At 38.1% G+C, this 19,890-nt stretch overlaps 1 protein-coding gene across 1 annotated transcript; it reads right to left on the minus strand.

Annotated features, from left to right (window-relative positions):
- Positions 1-602: 602 nt before the first annotated feature.
- LOC122326387 (myeloid protein 1-like) lies at positions 603-1,483 on the minus strand. The gene is made up of 3 exons (XM_043221247.1): positions 1,479-1,483; positions 886-1,031; positions 603-754 (listed from the first exon to the last, which is right to left on the minus strand). Exons 1-3 carry the CDS (start codon positions 1,481-1,483, stop codon positions 603-605), a joined length of 303 nt encoding a protein of 100 aa, XP_043077182.1.
- Between the last annotated feature and the right edge of the window lie 18,407 nt (positions 1,484-19,890).

Here is a 19,890-nt window from a genome sequence, read left to right on the forward strand (position 1 = left end):
GCTGTCCTTGATGCCATCCTGTTTGCGTGCTAAATTATCATTTGGAGAAAAGAAAACTGAGATGCAACAGCAAACGTGGATGCCAAAACACAAAATGTCTTAATGTCTTCTTATTGAAAATACTACAATTTAAATGCAAATCTTTTTGTAGACCACAGTCTGAGATATAATCTCCTTTTGTACTCTCAATTGTAAGTCGCTTTGGATAAAAGCGTCTGCAAAATGACTAAATGTATTTATTTATATATATATATATATATATATATATATATATATATATATATATATATATATATATATATATAACAATTCATAAATAATTAAATCAATGAGATAATATGAGATAAAAATGATAATAATAATAACAACAATGATAATAAAACATTTTATTGTTATTTCCTGTTCTGTAGATTCATGCTGCCATCTTGTGGCACTTTATTTCTACGTAATAAATACTTCATGAAAGGATTGCATAAAGTATATATTATTTTATCGCTTGTAAAAACAGTCACGTCATGTTATTCAAATTCAATTTAAACGCCATGCACTAATGAAAGCGCTACGAATCGCTTTTTAACTGACTGAAGCGATTGAACGGCGTCTCATATGAAGGGCGAGGGATCAGAGCCGTCACACATCTGAAGCTCCAGGTGTGAGGTGATGCCAGGAAAACGCTCCTGCAGAGGTAACAGGTAACCCATGGCCTCTCCCTGAACTACAGAGCCCCGGACGTTGAAGATCTTCACACAATGCACTGAGGAAAAAGATAAATAAATAGCATCTCATTCGATACTGGTGTAAAATGCATGTGTCGGCTCATTCAAAATGTAATGCAATGAAATATGTTGCTAAATGCATTGATATTTATTGACGGCGTCACGTGCCCTTTGTTGTAGAGTTTGACGCCATCGTATTGAAGAGAGTCTCCCACTGCTCTCTCAACAGGACCGGCCAGGTTTCCAGAAAAAGGAGCATTGACGATGCCGTCATCACCGCACACGATATCTGTTCCCTTGTGGATGCTGCCATCTCTGAGGAAACAAGATAAATAAGTCACGTGTGTGTTCTGGAGAAGAGAAGTGTTTTAAGAGCTCTACCACGAAGGGCTTGTTTATTGCATATTTTAACTTCACACCCAATCTGCGGTGCAGTTATACATCTAAGTGAGAAATATTAATTAACTACATGCACTTATTATACGGATCAAGGGTGCAACTCGGAAAATTGATTATAATGATGACATGTCCTTTCCGTCCCCAGCAGAAATGACACCCCTGCTCAAGATTTTAGGATTAGGATATGGCCTAGACTTAATTATGCATAATTAATGATATTAGCAACATGGACACCTTAAAATAAAGCGTTGTACAAGACCAAAACTGCCCATAGCTGAAGAAACTCTTGAGCACTTGAGGTTGTGTTGTTTATGAGCATGTACTGCCAAACACCTTTGGACACTACAGCACAACTTCTCGTACCTCATTAGCTAAACCATTTCTACCTAACTCAGTAAGTTCAAAGTCGTCAGATCTGCTCTGTAACTTTTTTTTCAGGTGTCTATTAGGTGTAACGCATGGTGCCGTTGGTCCCAATAAGGATGCATTCTTTATAAGTAGTTAAATGAAACGGTTATACTGTAAATATAGTTACTACAATCAGTGTCTTATAGCTATAGTCAGATGATCACTTAGCACAGCTATTAAGAAAATAATGATAACTTATGATGACGATAATAATTTTTGTACAATATTTATAATCTCAGTAGCTTCTAAACCAAATGTAGGTGCCATTGGTGTGAAAACTTTTGAAAATGATTTTTGGCTCCGCTGTATCATCAATAAATGCAAAGCTTTTATATAAAAAAAAAAAAAAGTGAAATTTTAGTTGTAGGGACCGCTTCTTTTTTTTTTTGTCATGTTAGTGCTGGAAAAAATATACTATTTAAAAGCAGAAAATTAATTAATAAAATAAAATTTAAAAAAAAAAAAATAAAAATGACATTATCCCCACAGTGATTGAAAAAAAGAGTGTTGTAACCCAGCTGTGCTTCTTTGATTTGAAGAGGGGGAAAAGACATGACTGTGAATTTTTATAAATTGTAATATGTAATTAATCAAAGGATAACACAACACAAAAATACAGATTTTAAGTAAGTTTAAAATAAAATGCAATACAGCGTGTTTGAAGTTTTACTGTAAAACGCATGCATCTGTGGACCTCAGCAGTTTTTGAGGTTAATGCATGCGGAGGTTTGTAAAGCCCTGCTGTAGGGAACGATTATTAGCAACGCTTGGTGGAAGTGGGCGGCTCTCTCGCTGTAGTTTTTGTTTCCGTGGTAACAGTGACTGTCTTCTAGGACTGCTGATGTCTTCGGGACTCTGGGTGCCGTGGAAGTGGTTTTTGAGAAGCGTATGCTATCCCTTAACAACCTCAGAGCTCACGGTGGAGCTGTTTTATAATAAAGCTCAGTAAATGCCTGGACATAAACCACATTTCTGTAAGATTCGATATAATCTGTAAACATAACATAAAAAATATTTAGCTACAAAGTGTGTCGAAGTTTGATCAGATTAGTTGTTCATTTCTTTCCCCAGGCATGAAAATAATGAATTGGCGCTCTATAAACTTGGCTTTCAAAGCGTTCTGGCAGTTTTTCAGACTGAAATGAGCTTTGCTTTCAGTGATAGCGCCTCTGAGAGAGCAATTTTCTAACATTTTAAAGGAAATCTGCATAATAGTCACGCTGCCTCTCTTTTTTTTTTTGGCCCAAATGTGAAAAAATGTAAAAGTAAAATTGAATCTCCCCCCACAACAACTCTCTCGATTCTCGAATCTGAACAGCGTCTTGTTCGTTTAGGAGCATTCTTCAAATGATCTTCTTCCGAGCCTCGCGACGCAAAGTTTGGGCAGACTAACCAACGAGCAGCTCGTAGTATTTTTAAGTATTTTTGTGTTCTCTACGAGAGGTCAGGATTTGAAAAACGCTCATGACAAATTGCGATAATCTTTTGTCTAATGATCCGTGGCACACATCTATTCTTGGTCTTGTTCGACAGCATGTGTGTAATTATGAAAGTCGGTAAGTGGAAAGACTCATTAATCACAGCGTTATTGCTGCATTACTTCCTCAGTCAGCCTTTAGAGTCGTTTGATTCCAATAAAACGTGTCCACGCTCTTTGCTGTATGTGACGGCGCTCACTACGGCCCTCTTTCTGCTCATTTACGACTTTAAAGTTGGCTTCAGTTTAATTTAAGCTCGTTTCTTCATATTACGAGCACTTTCTTAAATCGGCGATCCGTTTATACACACGCTTCTCTCTACATTTCGTCTGTAAAGGGTACGTAACTTAAACTTTGTGCATTAATGCTGAAGCCCAACGCATTGAAAACCTATTTTTGTAAAATGCACCCCGGAGAACGTCGGTGGAGGCTCCTTCCCTCGAGAAGAGAGCCTTCCCGGACCGAGACTCGCAGGCTTCCTCGAGTCACACGACACCTAGTGTGCGCTCATCCCAAGGTGTCATAAAACACTTACGGGGACTGCTTACAAGAAAGCTGCTTGTCCTCGGCCTTATCGGCATGCCAGCAATCTTTTTGACAGACAACAGTAAATGAGACGAACAGACAGAGCTTGCTGAATGACAGAAGGCTTACACCACACACGCTTTTAAGCTTCTTTGCCCCTCTATTAGTCAGACTGCACAGCAGATTCAGATGGTGGTCACTCTCCTAAAGCTCGACCTGCTGATATCTAATTGCGTATCGGCTCACAATTTCAAATGACTTTCTTTGTCAGAAAACGACACTTTAGAGGCATGCCAGAAATGTGTATTTTATTATCGCAGCACACGGCATTATTTAGGATGCACGCCTGCCCGTTTGAGTGAAAAGTGCATTTGTGTTGCAAATATTCCGCTAATGAATCTTACTCTGATTCTAATTCACTGTTTAGATGTGCTAATATCTGCACAGGAAGTAAGCGCCAGTCGCAACATTTCTAGAAGTGTTGTAAAAAAAATAGAGCAACTTTTCATACTCGTTTTTCTGGACATAAAATCCATGCATAAAAGGCGCTCGACAAGCAAAAATCGATTAGAATGCTGTCTGTATTAGTTGAAGTCACCCAAACTCTGTAGTTTCTCGATTACAGGTCAGTCTGTCTACTTACAACACGCCAGAGACAGGAAAATCAGGGAGAATTTGAGCAGCATCTTTGGGGAGACGTCTAAAAAAAATGAATAGTAACAGTGAATGTGATATCGCAAAAATACAGAATCAGTATTTCTACTGAATAGAATTAAAGTAGAGCTCACCCTTTAGTGTAGAACCCAGAACAGAACAGAGAGAGCCCTGTGTCAGCAGGAGAAAACAAGCTCGGCTCACAAGATGAGCCTCTCTTTGCCAATATTAATATTGGCCTGTAGAGACATTTCCTTTAGCTTCATATGAGAGAACCACCTTCAGAAGGAAATTGAAAAATCAGGGAGACATTTTAATATAAAATGTGACATCTTTGCTTCTGATGTGATTACTAATACAGAGATGTGTGTATATATATATATATATAAATGTGTGTATGTATATATATGACTCATTTATTCATTTAATTAATTAGCTGATTCGTTCAGGAATTCAGTAAACGGTATAAACGGGTCTTTAAATCACTGGTTCACATGATTCTTTCAAAACACGCAACAGTCCCGCTGTGGCTTTATAGGTAACATTTTTGCAGACAAAACTGAGCAAAAGGAAAATATAATAAAAAAATGCATTATCAACTTTTTTATTTCCTGAACAATTGTGTGAAAGCACATATGCACTCGTGCAGTTTTGGACCAATATCTTTAATTTTTGGGAGTTTCTCAACAGTGTACTGTATGAAAAGTAAGATGATGTACAGGTCTGGGAGCAGGGTCATATATATATATATATATATATATATATATATATATATATATATAATATGTGTGTGTGTGTGTGTGTATATGTTTATTAAGAACACTCAGATTTCCTTTTGGTACAACTGAGACACTACTATGTTTTTTATTTATATTAGTTTAATATTATACAGTATACTCACAGCAATGCTCTTTTTCTGTCCTTTTCTTAGAAGTAAAAGAAGTTGGAAACATCGTTGCAGAGACACATTGTTAGCAAACATCCAGACGCTGCTTAGATCTAAGTTTAGATCAATATGATTTCCTCTAAATAACAAAAGTGTCAGTGGGGAGAAAGCATCTGATCGCACTGATGTGCTAATTAAAATAAACTAGTTATTTTATAGACTGTATAGTGTGAGACTATAGTTCAAGGCACGATATACCGTGTCATATCTCTTCTGTAATTAACCCGTGCGTTGCTCAAGCATTCGTTTCACGTGTCATGATGGATGAGAGGCTTTCGGGAGTGCACTGATGTCACTTCCTTTCAATTTCCACTCCAAAAACAGTCCTTCAGATCAGTCTACAGGCTTTCATAGACAACCCAGAAGATCAAGTAAGGTCTAGTTTTGTCACGAGCTGCAGCCCACGTATTCATAATTTAGAAATTCATAAACGGAGGGTGTTTTTTAAACAGATAATTACACAGTTTTGATTTTGTGAACCAACTTCACTTCAGCATCAGAGTGAGAAGGTCTAAGTCATGCATAACCTTTTTTTATATTAATTAAATTGAAAAATGCATGCTCATATCGTGCTCATGCTCATATCTTTTTACGTATATTTCATATGCTTTCAAAAAAAAAAAGAACATGCATCTAATTGTTTGACCGAAATGATTTGGTCGTTGCTGTATATTAGGGACAATCACCTTCCAATCCTAATTTTTCAACAAGTTCTCGTTCAGAGTATTGCACGCTGTTACACAACATACACATCTCATCATCATTACCATCCACTTTCAAATAACCTTCCACTACTTTCTGCCCTTTGTCAGTATATTTTTTTTCTTCTGAGAATATGTGTGTGTGTGAGTGTGAGTGTGTGTGAGTGTGTGTGTTTAAAGAGGAGAATTATTGCCGCAGGGGGTTCTGGGAATGGTTTGCTTTAGGTGTATTAATTCAAAGAGGAAGATATTGTCTTTCTGTTGGACTCTAGGGCTTTCAAAAGTGCGGCACAAACTGAATTTTAATACAGACGAGACACCTCTGCCGCACAGTTTAATGCCTTTATGGTGCGTGGGCTTGATAGCGCATGTGTTTATTGCAGAAAGTTGCGCTCTAGAATCAATACGGCATCCGGCGATGAAATTGGAAGGGGGTTATAAAGTCAAGCGGGGGGTGCTGAAGAGAGACGGCACTTTAGTTAACCCAGATTAACCTGCCTGAGAGAGACTCGAGGGCTCTCCTTGATAAACATTTGTGCAAATGGCAGCATGAAGACGTTGGATGAAGCCCATGAAGGGGTCACGGGCATTTCACTCAAGCTCCTTAGTTTGTTTGAGTTGGCAAGGAGTGTGTGCAACGATGCTACAAGTGTTTCCTAGCAACAGTGTCCCTTTCCCTCCTCCTTCCTCCGACTGCAGCAATGCACCACTTTCCATGACTCTGAAATGCATTTCAGTTTGAGACTCTGTCACAGACTCTCGGAGAAAAGAGTATAGATTGTGAGCGTTCTCCAGCTACAAAAGATGAAGTTTGTTTGTGTTGCTTTCTGATGTGCGTCTGCTCATTATTCAAAATGCATCGCAAATATTTGGGTTTTGTAATAATGCATATAAACATCAGGTGTTCTTGAGGTCAAACAAATTGATATGCAATTTTCTTGTGAAATATGCTCTAATAATAGGGTTAAATTTATATATATATATATATATATATATATATATATATATATATATATATATATATATATATATCTCCTCAATTGATTACAAGTTTAAATAAGCTTTTAAATAGTAAATATTTAATAATCATTAAATCATTTTCATGCATTTTATTGTCATGTTTTTACAGTCGAAGGTTTTTCGATTTCTCATTATATCACTCTGTACGGTCAACAGCTAGAAAATTGTATACAATCAAAAAAACTAAACAAAACAAAAAGCTATAGTTATGAATAAAAGTGTAAAGTTTGTTGCATGTAAGTGTTACTGAAGTGGAGTTTTTGGCTCGGTGCAAGAGAAGAAGCTCATTTTGAATAAAAAAACCCTTGGCTTTTAAAGAAATGTACTACAATTGAAATCTACAGACACAAGTAGATAAAGTGCTATCAAAGAAACATATAAAGATGTATTTAGGATGTTTTCTTCCTACAAATCTGCAAACATCCTTTGTGAAAAGCCAAAAAGCCCAAAACCTCAAAACTGACAGCTGCATGTTTTTGTCTCACTTTAAGATGTATTTTGATCACTGCGCCTGTCTTTAATGCCACAAACACTGAAGGCACTTTCATCATGAGGACTGAGAAAAGGTCTTTCAATGTATTGGCCAAAAACTTCTGAATACTTGCCAAATCACCGTTTCTTAGCTAAACTATGGCGAAAAATGTCTAGATATTCCTCCAGTTGCTTCTTGCCGTGACAAAATTCTCAATTTTCAAAAATGTTCTTCAAAGTTTTAGGACTTTCTTACTGCAAAAAGAGCTGAGTCTCTGAATGAAGTAGAAAGTAATAAGGTTTTGGCAAATATACCGTGTTAACTGATTCTGTTCATGTGCATGAAGCTCAGATATTATAAATGGACCTCAATACACACATGAAAAAAAAATAGGAAAGCATGCCATGACCCCTATTATTAAAAATAATGGCTAAAAGTCTAGTTTATTACTATTTATTTAAAAATCATTAGTTGATCGGTTTGCTTAAAGACGACTGCTGAGATATGAGTTATGTTCAGTGAGGAATAAAAGTAGGTCAGCTGATAATTGAACTCCTCAAACACTGGCGGAAGCCCATTCTTTAAAATGTAAGCTGCCTTCAACAGCATTTTCCTGAACAATCAACACGTATTTTCATTACAATAGCATGCACTTATGAAGCCAGGAACGTTATCCTGACGCAGGAAAGAAAACGTATCTCGGAAAGCACAGATCGCTCGTTTTATTTGTGCACTTCAGGCAGGTGAGGTGTTTAAAGATAGGATTGCGTGGTGCGGTCCTCAGAGCCACAGACAGGAGGCGCCATTGCTTTTTGAATCCTAACAGAAGCAAGCGCTTTGTATTCTCCAGAAGTGCCTCCTTCGGTCCAGTTGCTGCTTTGAAGTGCAGTCTATGCAGTCTTTTCACTCCGCTTGACAAACATCGCACCGGAAGCTATTCGACAGAATTATCACGCACCGTATTCGAGCCAAATGAGTCGGATCGTCCCACAGCAGAGCTGTAAGCGACGCTTTCCATAACTTCCTAATCTTTGGCGATGCCCTCTCACTTTGAACTTCAGTCCTCTTAATGAGAAGCACGCTGGGGTCAACTTAACTCCGACCCCAGCAGAGTCTCACACTAACATGCTGCTAAACTAGTATATTTTAGGTCAGATATCTCTCTCGCTTTGATCGCCTCGCTGTCTTTGAGGGATCTCAGCTCTGTAATCTAGGTCAGGAGGAATGTTCTGGTAGATGCTGACGGGCTCAAAGCTCTGGATGAGGTGGATGTCACATGAATCACGGTCAATCAGATATCGAGCCAAGAGCGGGCAGACAGTCCTGATGGATCAGGTCACTAGAGAGAATATGAATCACAATCCAGACGCCCGGCACTTATCGGACAGGTTCTGATGAATGCCGCTGGTGGTGGTCAGGACTGTAGCAGCCAATTACAGGAACGCTGTCAATACGTGGAGCTGGAGTAAACGATGAGGGCATCGGGACAAAACCCTCAGAGCGCTTTCATTTGTATCAATACGATTTGCATTATATTGAATTTCTTCCCATTCAACTCTAACGCCCTTTCTTGGTGTAATTACGGCATGCATAATTATTCATCGGCCATTTGAGCGAAATGCGATTTGTGTCTTTCATGTACCTGTGAAATAAACAAAGAAATAAATCAGCGCGTATGTTCATGATTTCTTTAGGAGGATAACTTTTTGGACGCTTTGAATAACCATGAATATGTGCATTAATTCTCTCTCTCTATATATATAATATATATAATGCATAATTTAAAAAAATGTTTCAGCTTTTTTTCTTTGTTTAAATTGCAACATTCTTTCGGTAACTCTTCGTTTTCATGCTTTTCTAAGTGAGACAACTGATAACTGAAAAGTTAACATTCGCAAATCACTGATAATTCAGAACAATCAGTCAATCGATGAAAAAAATAAAAATAAAAATGCATGAAATGATCATTTTATGTAATTTAATAACACTGAGCATAAAATTCATCGATGTCAGATTATACTCAAATAATGTCAATCCATTTATGATTTAATCACACATGTCCAAATGATTGCTATTGCAAATTGTTATTATTAATTAACACGACTCTTTAAGGTTAATAAAAGACTTTAAAAAGCACCGAGAAGCATCTGATCCCCCAGACACACGTTAATGTGAGCGAAACCTGTCAGCTCGAGACTGTGCTAGACTCCACATCTGACTAATTCCCACAATCTGCTCTGCTTTTAAACACCGCTTCATTAAAAGAGCACCTAATTACAGCAGTTGCATTATCTATAATTATTTTTCCAGCCAACTTCACCGATAAAGGTTCGTCTGTGCAGTCAAATATGTAATTATATTTTTAGAACACCAGTAATTCACATAATTAAACTAGAGCCTTTCTTGCAGACATCTATATATAGCGTGCGGAAAACGCTTCCCATCGATTTGACCACGATGAGTTCTCACGAAAACACCAAACACACACTTTTAAGCGCACTTGTTGTGTATGTCAACCAAAAGGGTTGCATCCTATCCTTTTTACTGAAAACACGAGTCAAAATGTCATATTTATTCATCTGGCGTTTAATGCGAATAAATAAATCGGCAGGTTTTCATGATGATATTTTATTTATTTCTTCATGAGAATAACGTCTTGGACGCTTTGAGTGACAAAGCATGTGAATATGCGTGTTTTCATTCTCTCTACATGCAACAATGCTTTTTCTTGCACTTTTTTCCAAGTCAAACGATGCATAGTCGTACTTTCTGAAGTGACGCCTTTTTGGGGCCCAGAGTCATTTCTATTAGTTAATCTGAGCAGTAAAACAGCTCCATGGAAACAAGGGAGGGTCAAAACGTGAAGGCTTTTTTTAAACCCCGGCTGACGCAGTAAAGCCATGCGTTACGCCTCTAGATGGCAGAAAGTCCACGTCCATGCCACGCTGCAAATCAAACTCTGAGGTTAATTACGAAGATCCTCATGCGGAGAGCATGATTGCTTAAATATTCTTCAATAATAATAAAAAAATCAAAAATCTGGCTATTAATAATCTGTTCGCTCACGCGCGTTGCTGCCACACCAGATTGCGCTTTGAAACTGTAGCTGAATAAAAGTACTCGTATATGCATATCATGCCTGCTATTATTGAAGCATTGCAGATGTTTGCGATTCAATGCGATGCTCAGCTTTAAAGATGATGATGGACTTGCCATTAACTGGGATTAATAAATACTGCGATGTAGGCAGCGAGAGGTGACGGTAAAGGTTACGACTTCAAAAGCATTCTGACTTCGGATGAAACACCGTGATGATTTCCAAACCAGCTCCTGCATAATACGCATGCACAATGTCACTCTTTGAGACACGGTAATGCATTATGGGTAAGTTATAAGTCAACTAATGAAAGGCTTAAAGCATTCTCATTCTGACAAGATAAAGCACGGTTGCGGCATATACTTAGAGGTCATAGAAGAGATTAGTGGCGGGGATAAATAAAACCTTTATCATGGCGACAGCATCACGCTATACTTGTTTCTGACGGAAATTCACAACTAAAAAAGACGAGTTAATATATGAGGAACGGGTAAGGCTTTAGAATAGGGAACACTTATAGTTATTCACTACTAACTGACTTTTCGCTGCTTATTAATTGGTAGTTATTAAATTTAGGTATTGGGTAGGGTTAGGGACGGAGAATAAGGTTATGCATTAATACTTGCTTTATTACTACTATTAAATGGCTAATGTTCTAGTAATAGCTAAGAGACCTCGAAATAAAAAGCGCCGGCCAAAAATAATAGCTGTTTTTGGGGAATGCACTGAATTACGTGCTTCACAAAGAGGATGCAAACCAAAAAGTGAGATTATTCATAAAAAAGTGATAATAAGTCAGTAGAAGAGTCTAAACTCTGATGGATAAATATAAAGTTTGACATTAAATGGCCACGGAGTGGCTGCTCGGGGCATTTGCTCGCATTCATTTGCAAAACAGAGCTATCTGAAAGCGGCTTTCTTATTACTGGATCTCGATGGAAACGACAGCAGAGCTAACGAGGGTCTGCTCAGGAGCGGTTACGTGATGAGCATGTGGGAGTTTTGATGCCTTATCGCTGATCTACAGGAGAGAGATCTCCCACACATGTGCCTCCTATCTCTGAGCTTCATCCTGTTTGGAGTAAAATATACACTATTATCACGGCTCTCCAGAATGCCTAGACACATCCACTGCGGAACGATATGAGAATAACAAACCTACAGGGGAGCCTCGGTCTACTGAGCACAAGCTAAAATTACATTTGGCGTATACCCCTAGCTAGACGTCTTCAGAAGCACCATCTTCACCTGCACTGAAATCCAACAAGTCTCAGCACGCTCCTGTCTCCCGTGGAGCTGACGGCGATGCCAAAACTCTAATTATTTTCTAATTCTCTTCATTTACACATCTGGCAGGCGCCATCCTAAGCTCCCTACATTCAAATTCAACATTTAATCAGGCCTCGTATTCTCTGAGAATCAGACCCACGGCCTTGGCTTTGCCGGCACAGAGGGGTGCCTCACCGGCTGAGCTGCAGGAAATCTCTGGAGCGCTCTGTTAAATACTTATTAAAATCATATAAAATACCAATGCGGTTTGTTTGCGCTAAACTAGCTAAGGGTGGATGGTTATCGGTGCACTGATATAAAGCATTGTTTGAGTTATATTATGTTTTCTTGTCTGTAAGATTTTTAATTTTGATTTTGCAAGCAGAAAATCAAACGCTTGATCATCTGATCATGCACTTTAAATATATTCACTGTAATAAATATATATACATAGCTGTCAGAATTCTAACAGCTGTGGTTGCCAGAATTCTACCGTGAAAAATACGGTAACTATGTTTTCGAACCGCAATTTCACGAACTGATATAATATTAATATACCAACCTATTAAAGCACTGAAATCTGATTTGTACCTTTAAAATACAACGACGTCCATCAGAAGCAGGTGGTGATGAGAAAGTCACATGATTAACCAAAGCCCATCACTAGCAGTTTTAAATATGAAGATAGATAGAAGGTGATCAGGGTCTTTCACGCAATCACTAAACGCCGTCATAGTGAGACCCGTTCAACTGAAATATCCAAAAAACATTCATTTAACAACATGAGATACATACCCTAATAAACATAACTGAACGTCAAATTCAAACTAAATTCGAAATGTATTGCAGGGAATTCTGGGAAAGTCAATTTATGGGGACATTTGGTCCAATTCCCAGGTACACACACACACACACACACACACACACACATTACACAATTAATTTCATTTAAAAGCTTTTTGCTCACTTTATTTTAAGGCTGAATTCTCACAATAACTGACAATAAACTGTGACTAAACTCTTTGCTCTCTATTAATAGTTAGTTAAGGTAGTTGTTCAGTTTAGGTACGGGGTGGGATTAAGAGATATAAAGTATAGTCACACGTAATAAGATAATAATATGTGCTTCATAAGTACTAATAAGCAGCCAATGAGCTAGTAATATGCATGCTAGGCAAACTAAAGTGTTACCTTTTATTAATATTAATCCTGCATGGGTGTAATTCATATATGCAGCACAGTTTTTTTAATCTGTGCATCAAATGAATGTGACTAGTAATACAATATTAAACAAATAAAATCATTTTTTATTTCAAACTGGCTTCAACCCACGCGGTGTGTTTAAAAGTGAGAACGAGAGCAAGCTGGATGGACTGCATAAGAGCCAGCTCACTTGATTGACAGACTTTAAGGAGACACGCTGAGCTCCTTGAGGCTGAGCAATGACATTCGGTGAGATGAGCCACCTGGTGAACGCAGCCCAATGGGGATTCAACAGCGGTCCTTCCATGATTAATCACATTGTCGTGGATGACAAATGAACAGCTCCCACTGTAACCTACTTTAAAGTGCACAAAGAACCATGCCATTTCACCTTTTTTTTAACGCAATTGGAAGCAGCCAATTTCCTGCCCTTAAAAACATGACATATAAACAAGAAACCAGTTGCCCTGTGCATGTTTCCTCTTAACTAGTATTGCACGGAGCATAACAGCTTTTCCTTACAGTCCTACTAACTGGATGCTAAAATGACTCTCTTCAGCTCCACACACACCTAAAAATAGAGGTGTTTCAACAGTTCTTCCCAGTGATGCCATTGAAAAACCATTTTCGGCTCCACAAAGAACATTGAGTCAAAGATTCTTTAAAAAAAACATCTCTTTTTTTACTTTTGTCTTAAAAGAACCTCAGAAGGGCTCCTCAAAAGTTAAAGGTTCTTTCTAAAATCCATTTATACAAAAAGGTTCCTCTATGCCTCTGTGAAATACCTTTTATTTTTAAAGTGAAACAATGAAATATCAAGCTGTATTTGAAGTAATAACAATATTACATGTTCAGTGCAAAAACCCTCTTTTTGTAAATGTGGCTTTTGTAAATGTGGTTATTACAGGCTGCGCCTTATTCCCAAAAAAGCCAGGGATTTTCCATAAACAACCAATGTCACACAATTAGTTCCAAATAAAATTAGGTAGGAGCGTGTTCATCTGGTAATCTCAATCACAAGGACACACAAACAGCTGCTTAACGCACTACTGTGCAAATGAACTAGTCCAGAGGGGAATTTTCCAGCCACGCTCTCCATTTAATCGCATTGCATCCAATCACTGAAATATATTTGTTTATGAATTATATATTTACTGTGCGTGACTCCCGTAGAGGAGGAAAGCTTCTGCTGGTAGTAGCGTTCTCGTCTGGTGAGATTCTTCGGTGATTTGAAGCAGCTAGTTGGTGTGTATCGCTCTCTGCACGAGTGCACATGTTTCGGCTTGTCAGAGAAACATCCACACAACAGGCAAACGGACTGCTCAAAACCCTCTCTTCCGCATAAAAGAGGTCAGCGTGAGCTTCCCGCGGGCTGACCGGCGGTTCTGCTGACACGGCCCAGGTGCTGGGAAATCACCTGGACAGGACTCGGACATGTGATTCCTCCCGGCAGCTGCTCCTTCGGATAACGCCATACACTTGAAGCTGGTGCCTGCTGTTGAAAGTAGAAGAGAAGCAGCATTTGCCGCCATAAATGAAATCTGCAGGGTAGCATCGGGACGCGAAGCGGTCACCAAACTTACTACCAATATTGACTGTCATACAAAGTAAACAGTGTTTTAATATTAAAATGTATTAAATATTATACATCCCAATTTTGTAAGTTTGCCTTGTTTATTTGAGTAGTGTCTTCGTACCTTGAACTGAAGAAGAGGATTTATAAGAAATACAGCACACATAGTATTGTATTCGCGTTATTGAATAGTAGAAAGAGAGACCGCCATAGCATTATATTTAAAAGTAGCTTAATTAGAAAAGATATTAAGCATCGCATATGTAGCACTCAGTTAAAGTACACCCAGAGATAATATATGCATTAGTAAGAACTTTGAAGAATGGGAAGGTTACCGTTGAGTGCATCTTAGAAAGATCTTCGCAGAAAAGCAGAATGATAAAATGGCTGTCATAAATATACTAGGTGCTTCTTATTTACAAATAATACAATTCTTAAAGGGAAAATGTGGAAAATAGAAATAATGGGTAACCAAATGCAAGCAAAAAGGGTTTGTAATACTTTTACAAAATCCTCTTTTGTGTTCAAAAGTAGAAAGCAATTTGAAATGACATGAGAAAGAGGAACTGATGAATGTCTTATTTATTAAACCACTTATTTACTCCAATTGAAGAACCTGTGAACCATAACCCTAAAATTTCATTTAACATTTTACGATAGCAGCTCATACCACCCTCAACACCACATGATGTGATTCTGTGCAAATTCAATGTACAGGTCCCAGAATTCCCAGCGACTGCCCCGACCATGTTCTACATTCCTGATCCTACCCAATACATAAACTTAACAACAGCATAATAAAAGGAGAAAATTAGTAGCTTATGACGAAAGCCAGTCAGTGGTTTGTTAATGGCACGAATTGGGCCTCAAAATAAAGTTTATTTCTTTAAAAAATAAATAAGTGACCTGATGTAACGTTTCTAAAATACACAAAAACAAATGAATAACCTATTCAGTATTATGGTTGGTTGCATTTAACATTGTGTTGCCTTTCATTGCCTTATTACAACAGACCTGCACAGACTGCAATAGACTCATTTCCAGGGCGATTTTATGTAAAGCGACTTACGTTTTTTTGAGTTATCAGTTCATGCATTCCTGGCAACCGAGTTCACGACCTGTTGAATCTAACACCACACCTGACTGTTATAATTAGGGTCAGAGTATTTTTACTTTATTTATTGTGGGGATTATTTCTATCCATAAGGCTCTGTCACAGAGTCGTTTACAAAGAAGCAAAGCACTAAACCTGGACTTACTTTAAATGCAATGAACATCTTTTGCTGCCTCGCTAGTAATATTTCGTGTGCAGAATACTAAGGATAATTATGAGTTATATCCTCTTGTATTTTATGATTGTTAATACGCTGTCAGAAAACCCCCTGAACGGTGTGTGTATTAGTACAGTATGCACCCTTTAGGGCTTGATAAGGCGCAAAGGTTACCTTTGACAAGCTAAAAGTGCTTATTTTCCTTGACAGTGCGTGTCTGTGTGAAAGTAATCCGTGATAACCTCCGGGATATTTGGAAAAGGTGTTCAGGTTAGGCGAAGAAAACAAAGGTGTCATATTTGTATTTGCACACGGGCGATTCTTGCAGAACTGTTTGTCAGTTCACAACAAATATACTAGAATCCTGCTAGCGCAACACGCTTCTTGAAGAACTGAGCGCTAACAGGGTTCATCAGCAACACACGGACGTCCAGCTGCGACCTCCACCAAGAACATGACAAGTCCATTTACACGTCCTAGAGAAGAGCTCCCAAAACAGGCCCTGTTTAGTCTCCGACGTGACTCCAGACCCTCCAAGGATGGAGATACGCGTGGCAGATGTCGAGTGTCCTTCTGATGAGGCCAAGAAAGTGATAAGGGCAAACTTAAAGTTTGAGATGTGCAGTCCGGTATTGCTTAGTAAGTAATTTTGCATTTCGGTTCCCAAATAGGATGGTTGGGGAACACTTTAGCATAGGGACCATTTCTCAGTGTTAACTAGTTGCTCGTTAGCTCGACTATCACTGATATAATAGCTGTTTATTAGTACTTATAAAGCATACGAGCTTATTCTACATCCCTAAACAATACATAAACTTAACAACTGCCTTATTAACTATTAATAAGCAGCACATTAGGAGTTTATTGAGGCAAAGGTTGTAGTTAATGGTTTATTAATAGCAATAATTGGACCTTAGAATAAAATGTGACCAACTGTTGATTTTGGAAATACAAAAATAATGAAAATAATTTGCAGTGCTATAATAAGTAGATATTGCAAATCTAGTTTTTTGATAGATGTTGGTTGACTTGCTCAATTTTACTATTTCCTGACAATTTCTCACACTTCAAGTAAGAACGGCTATCAGTGTGCCAGAGATGTGTGTTTGTTTGCTTACATCGCAGTTTATTTCATTTCTTTTCAGTTGACTTTTGTGTTGGACTCTTTTGTTTGTGTGCGTCATGTGCTCATTGTGACCCACTTTCAGTTGATTGTCTCATTGTCTTCAGGTGTGTGTTCAGTTAATTACGTCATTTACTTTGTGTATTTAGTCCCTGTCTGTTTGAGTTCAGTTTGACCGATCTTCCCTTTTTGTGTAAGATGAAAACTGTTGAAAGTCATCTCCTTGTTGAGTGCTCCTTCAATCACAGCGTGACACTGCCCTGGGCTTTCTTAGCCTCTCTGTGTTATTATTGTTACCCTCCTCGAAACGGGCTAGTAACAAAGAGCACTTTACTAAAGTACTGATTAATGGTAAAGAGTTTAACTTCGTGCAAGACTATATTAAGCTTTTTCCTTTTTAAAACACAGTCTAAAGCCACTTACAACACTGGCTAAGGCAACTTGCACCATGCCTTTTCACCAGAAAGATTGCAAGGTATGCAGCATGAAACAATGCAGACCTACTTTATTGTTTAACAACTAAACACAGTCTCAGAAGTGGTCTAGTGCTGTTTGGTTTCAGTGCTTGAGAGAAACAAAAATGCTACAAGATTATATTTTGTCATATTTTGAATGATGTTCTCACAACAATAACAAAAACGGAATGCGATCTTAAAACAGACTTTGCAGTAAGTGATGAAACAAGATAACCCAGACTGATGTGTACCCAGGAACCACTCTGTGTTAACAATTTACATTGTGAAGACTGATTGAAGATGAGACGTGCATTAGTAACACAATACTCCCAACATCTATTGGACACGACGTTGAAAACTTTAGTGCAAAGTACTAAAGCACACTTTAAAACATATCAATAATACATGCAAGTCTTCCTACTCTGGGTAGAAAAGTAAGCATTCACTGTCCCTATAAATCATAAATCATGGATGCATATTAATGTAGAAAGTCATATCAAAAAGAGTGACCGATTTATAGTGTTTCATGCTTTAAGCACACTTGAAGGCCTCTCACAATGTCTACAAAGCTTATTTAAAAAATGTTTTTGCCTATCATACCATCGGCTAGATAAAGTTATGCATGGTTAACGCTTTAAGAGAGTTTCTCTTTTAATAACTGACATTAAAGTTGGCCTTGTGAGTTATTATGAAGGATTTCAAAAGGCAACCACATTTATTCACTGACACCATTTTAGATCTTAGATTTCAAAATCATCCCATAATAGGATTTAATGATCAAATTTGACAGTGAAATTGCAACATTACAAGATTGAAGCGGCAATATTTTGAGAATAAACGTTTAAAGAACGGTCCTCCTCTTGTCAGGTGGTGGGTGAGCAGTTAATGCTTCACGCACGATTGCACAATTCTTCATAAAGGAAATCCATTGCAAAGATACTATGTAGGTTTATAGGATTTAGGACATACTATATAGGTTTCTAGTCCAGTTTCACTGTCATTTCTGCTGAGTCTGGCTGTCAAAGCTGCTTACGTGTGCAATGAATACAGCAATCTGATAATAAACACGCATTGCTGACATACGGCCAACTCAAGATGAAAAAAAATGCTTAAAATCGGAAACAAATTGTCCAAACGATGTTGGGAAGCGATGGCTTGTAAGGAGAATCTGTAGATTGTTTTCCCAGGTTGTCTTGGTTGAGACTTCACTCAGGATCCTGGGCACCTTGTGCATGTTTGTGGTCCTGCGAGAGACAGACTTTATGCCATTGGTGGTGAGGTGGTAATAACTTCAGATGTACTCATCACACGCCGCCCACAGCAATCTGTAGCGACTCTTAGCCAACTGCTCCTGAAGCGAGTGAGGGTTTTGAGACGACAAATAGAGTGCTGGGGCGACGGTGATATGAGGAGGAAGATCTTCCATCACATACTAATAAAGCCCTTGAAGCTGCAGCGCTGTAAACACAGGCTCTGTAAGCCACGTTAACCGTTTCACTGACTTCCTGCACAAGTTTCCAGACTTACTGCTCAAGAGTCGCTTTCAAGATCTCCTGGGAAGCTGTCTGAAGTAAGTGGGGTTCAAGTAAATTTGGTTACCTTTAGAGTTTTGAATGACGTATTACTCTTAGCTGCTGATGTATTTTAAGTTGTTTCCACTGTTATCAGGAAATAAAAATGCATTTGATCATGCCATGAAGCTGTGCTCTAACAGCTTTCACACTCCACACAAAAATCAAAAACACAGACCAGGGAGACGCAGAAACCAGTGATCTCGTGCACATCAACGTTTTTATGTTGGTACAGGTACATATTGCAACGTTTTTATTATGTTGCTTGAGGGACATTTTGAGGCCATTCAGATATTCAAATATTAATGCTCTATCAAATATGTCCTACACCAAACCCAAACTCAAACCTAAACCTACCCGATAGTGTCGATAAATGCAAAAGTAATGCAAAAAAGTATTGGCTGCTATTTTAACTTTCTCATGTGGATTTGTTGAACAGTAGTTTCACAGGGTTTGACCATCAATTTTCATTAGTTTTATTGCCTCTAGTCTTCATTTCAACTGTGGTTCGCGTGTATAGGTTTTGTTTTTTCACAGTTTTACATGAACGTATGTAGAGGCATGTCTTTCCAGTGAGCCTGGGTTAGAATGAGATCCAGATGTAGGATTTGATGAAAATATGGTTTTCTCAGCTTTTTTTGCTCTCTTATTGGCTTTTTTTAATGAATGCCAAACAATGCAAATTTTCTGCAGATCTTATGCAGAGATTTCTATGAGTAGCTCCATTGTTGTGAACTGTTCTGCGTTCTCATTGGTTGGTTGACATGTGAGTGATTTCATGGGCAAGGAGATCAGTCCACAAACTGCTCACCCCAAATGCAAAAAAAATGTGTGTCAAACGAGAAAAAAGTGTAAATCAAATAAAAAAAGACCAAAAATTAGCAACTGTATAGTAAAGCAAAGTAAAGCAAATTTGGTTAACGTATGTTCTTCTTGTGTTGGAGGTACACGTTTTTTAGCGTGTTTGAGCAAGCTAATCAAATTTCTTTAGTGTTGTTTCTTTCCTCAT

The sequence above is a fragment of the Puntigrus tetrazona genome, chromosome 21 (genome assembly GCF_018831695.1).
Source record: "Puntigrus tetrazona isolate hp1 chromosome 21, ASM1883169v1, whole genome shotgun sequence".
In the NCBI taxonomy this organism is placed as follows: domain Eukaryota; kingdom Metazoa; phylum Chordata; class Actinopteri; order Cypriniformes; family Cyprinidae; genus Puntigrus; species Puntigrus tetrazona.

Bases quoted from the DNA above. Each gene is read 5' to 3' on its own strand.
- LOC122326387 (XM_043221247.1), bottom strand. The intron at 755-885 runs GGCACGTGACGC...CTTTTTCCTCAG, and splicing joins CGTCAAACTCTACAACAAAG to TGCATTGTGTGAAGATCTTC.